General features: G+C 46.9%; 1 protein-coding gene across 5 annotated transcripts in view; it reads right to left on the bottom strand.

Annotated features, from left to right (window-relative positions):
- The window catches only part of LOC103132354 (rho GTPase-activating protein 17-like), a 16,843-nt gene that overhangs the window by 5,212 nt on the left and 9,215 nt on the right, over positions 1-2,416 (bottom strand). For all 5 annotated transcript variants that reach the window (XM_016667338.1, XM_007544147.2, XM_016667337.1 and 2 more), the window contains 2 exons: positions 1,203-1,271; positions 988-1,069 (listed from right to left, as the gene is read on the bottom strand). In XM_016667338.1, coding sequence (XP_016522824.1) covers positions 988-1,069; positions 1,203-1,271 — 151 coding nt within the window. The remainder of the gene's footprint in view (positions 1-987; positions 1,070-1,202; positions 1,272-2,416) is intronic.

A 2,416-nucleotide genomic window follows, 5' to 3' on the forward strand; every position in this document is an offset into this window, starting at 1 on the left:
CAGCAGGTCTCCTTCACAGGTGGAAAGCCAGCGCATACAGTGTTCATGTTTGTTTTTTTTCATCCAGACGGCTTCCCGCGCCCCCCTGCAATGACACGGCGCCCCGCTAGGGGGCGCGCCCCACAGTTTGGGAACCTCTGGTATAAAGTGACACCTTTAACGGAAATGCCTCTTTCCATCATCACTGTTCTGAATCTCAGTTTGTTTTAGGTTTTGTTTGTTTCTCTTCTTACTAATCTGTTTCTGTTTTAAGTGCTTTGGACATAAATTTTAAATCTTCCATCAGCGTCGTTTTAGTGACTTCATTTACAGCTCTGAGCAAACACTCCTGTTGCCATGGTAACTCCTCTGACATGAAGCTTAGTGATCATTTAATCTCTTCCATGTCCTCTATAGCTGCCATATCATTATTTCTTATTATTTACCACCGTCAGTCGTCACTTGGACAGCTAGCATTAGCGTTAGCTGCTAAGCTCCTCCCTCTGCTGCGTCCTGTGATCATTTAAATGGTTTTGAAATGTTTCTCCGTCTGCCTCTGTGGGACTAAGTTAGAAAGAAAATGTCTAGCAGGAGTTTGAGCATCGGACTGTGGGTCAAAGGTTATGTTGATGCATGTTTACCATCCAAAACTCTCCTAAACGCTTCGTCCAATCAGCAGTAAGATGTCAGAGTCAATACAGATCGGAGAGAGAGAGGGCGGCTAGAAAAACCAGGTGTGTGTGTGTGTGTGTGTGTGTGTGTGTGTGTGTGTGTGTGTGAGTCATGCCCTCATGCTGGGAGCCAGGCTGGGCTGGTTAAGGCCACATGTTTGGTCCAGAGAGAAAACAGGACAAACACAAAGCAACCAGGCTGCAGAGCAAAGAAATAAAAACTAGATGAAATCTTCACGTCTCAGGATCTGAAGCAGAGGACGGACTCGGGTTTCGCTGAATGTGGTGAACAGGAAGTGGACGGCTGAGCCGTTTGGCGTTTCCTGCAGGTTTCTACCTTGCTGGGCCCGGATGGCCGGCAGAACGCTCTCCAGAACAGACAGAGACTTCCTGTGGTAATCAGCCTGAGCCTCCAGGAGCTACACACACACACACACACACACACACACACACACACACACACAGAGGAGGAAGGGCTCAGCTGATGCACAATAACAAACATGGATGGATCTGCTGCTGGGCCTCCTGGCGGCTCTGCAGACCTGGACTCACCGTGATGAAGTAGTGGGCGTAGTCGCCTTCTTTGGAGAAGAAACTGTACATGTCTGCAGCGAGCTGGTCCTGTTCCACAAACCGTTAATCACATTACAACAATGATTCATCAATAACTGCAGAATAAAGACATTTACTGAAACACAGCAGGAATGAGGCCAAACATTTCAAAATGTAAAATAAGAACATTATTAGTCTGTTCTAACTCCTCTGGTTAGGGTTAACCTTACCCACTTATTAATCAGGTAATCAATAATAATCCCAGGATCATCCATACTCTGCATTACTGGGTTTTTAACTGCAGAACAAACTTTCACTAAAGGAAGGAAAAGTTAGTGACTTTTAAGAAAGAAACTGTTTATTTTCTGACATTATTTCCATCTAATATATTTCAAATATCATGAATGAAGATTAGGAGGTTAAATGAAAAATCTGCAGAATGTGACTTTAATCTGAATGTCGGAATAATCAGCAGAATAATATTTACTGAAATAATCGTTATTTGCAGCCCTAAATGTGTTTATTATGATTTTAGAAACATCATAATAGAATAAAATAAATAAAAACAGCAAACTGGTTTCCTCCCAGTTTATGTTACTGGGACCAGAGCAGAGACATGGGGGAGTTACGTCTCTGATGTGTTTAAAAAACTTCATCAGTGAAGAGGCAGAATGTCACAGCATCTATGAAATCACATTTTCTTCTGTGACGTGATGATAGAGTTGCAAAGTGACTTCATAGCGTTGCCGTCGGTTACCCGGACTACAGCGCGTTGCCGTCGGTTACCCGGACTACAGAGCGTTGCCGTCGGTTACCCGGACTACAGCGCGTTGCCGTAGGTTACCCGGACTACAGAGCGTTGCCGTCGGTTACCCGGACTACAGCGCGTTGCCGTCGGTTACCCGGACTACAGCGCGTTGCCGTCGGTTACCCGGACTACAGCGCGTTGCCGTAGGTTACCCGGACTACAGAGCGTTGCCGTAGGTTACCCGGACTACAGCGCGTTGCCGTCGGTTACCCGGACTACAGAGCGTTGCCGTAGGTTACCCGGACTACAGAGCGTTGCCGTAGGTTACCCGGACTACAGAGCGTTGCCGTAGGTTACCCGGACTACAGCGCGTTGCCGTAGGTTACCCGGACTACAGAGCGTTGCCGTCGGTTACCCGGACTACAGAGCGTTGCCGTCGGTTACCCGGACTACAGAGCGTTGCCGT

Source organism: Poecilia formosa, unplaced genomic scaffold (assembly GCF_000485575.1).
Source record: "Poecilia formosa unplaced genomic scaffold, Poecilia_formosa-5.1.2 Scaffold1012, whole genome shotgun sequence".
NCBI lineage: Eukaryota > Metazoa > Chordata > Actinopteri > Cyprinodontiformes > Poeciliidae > Poecilia > Poecilia formosa.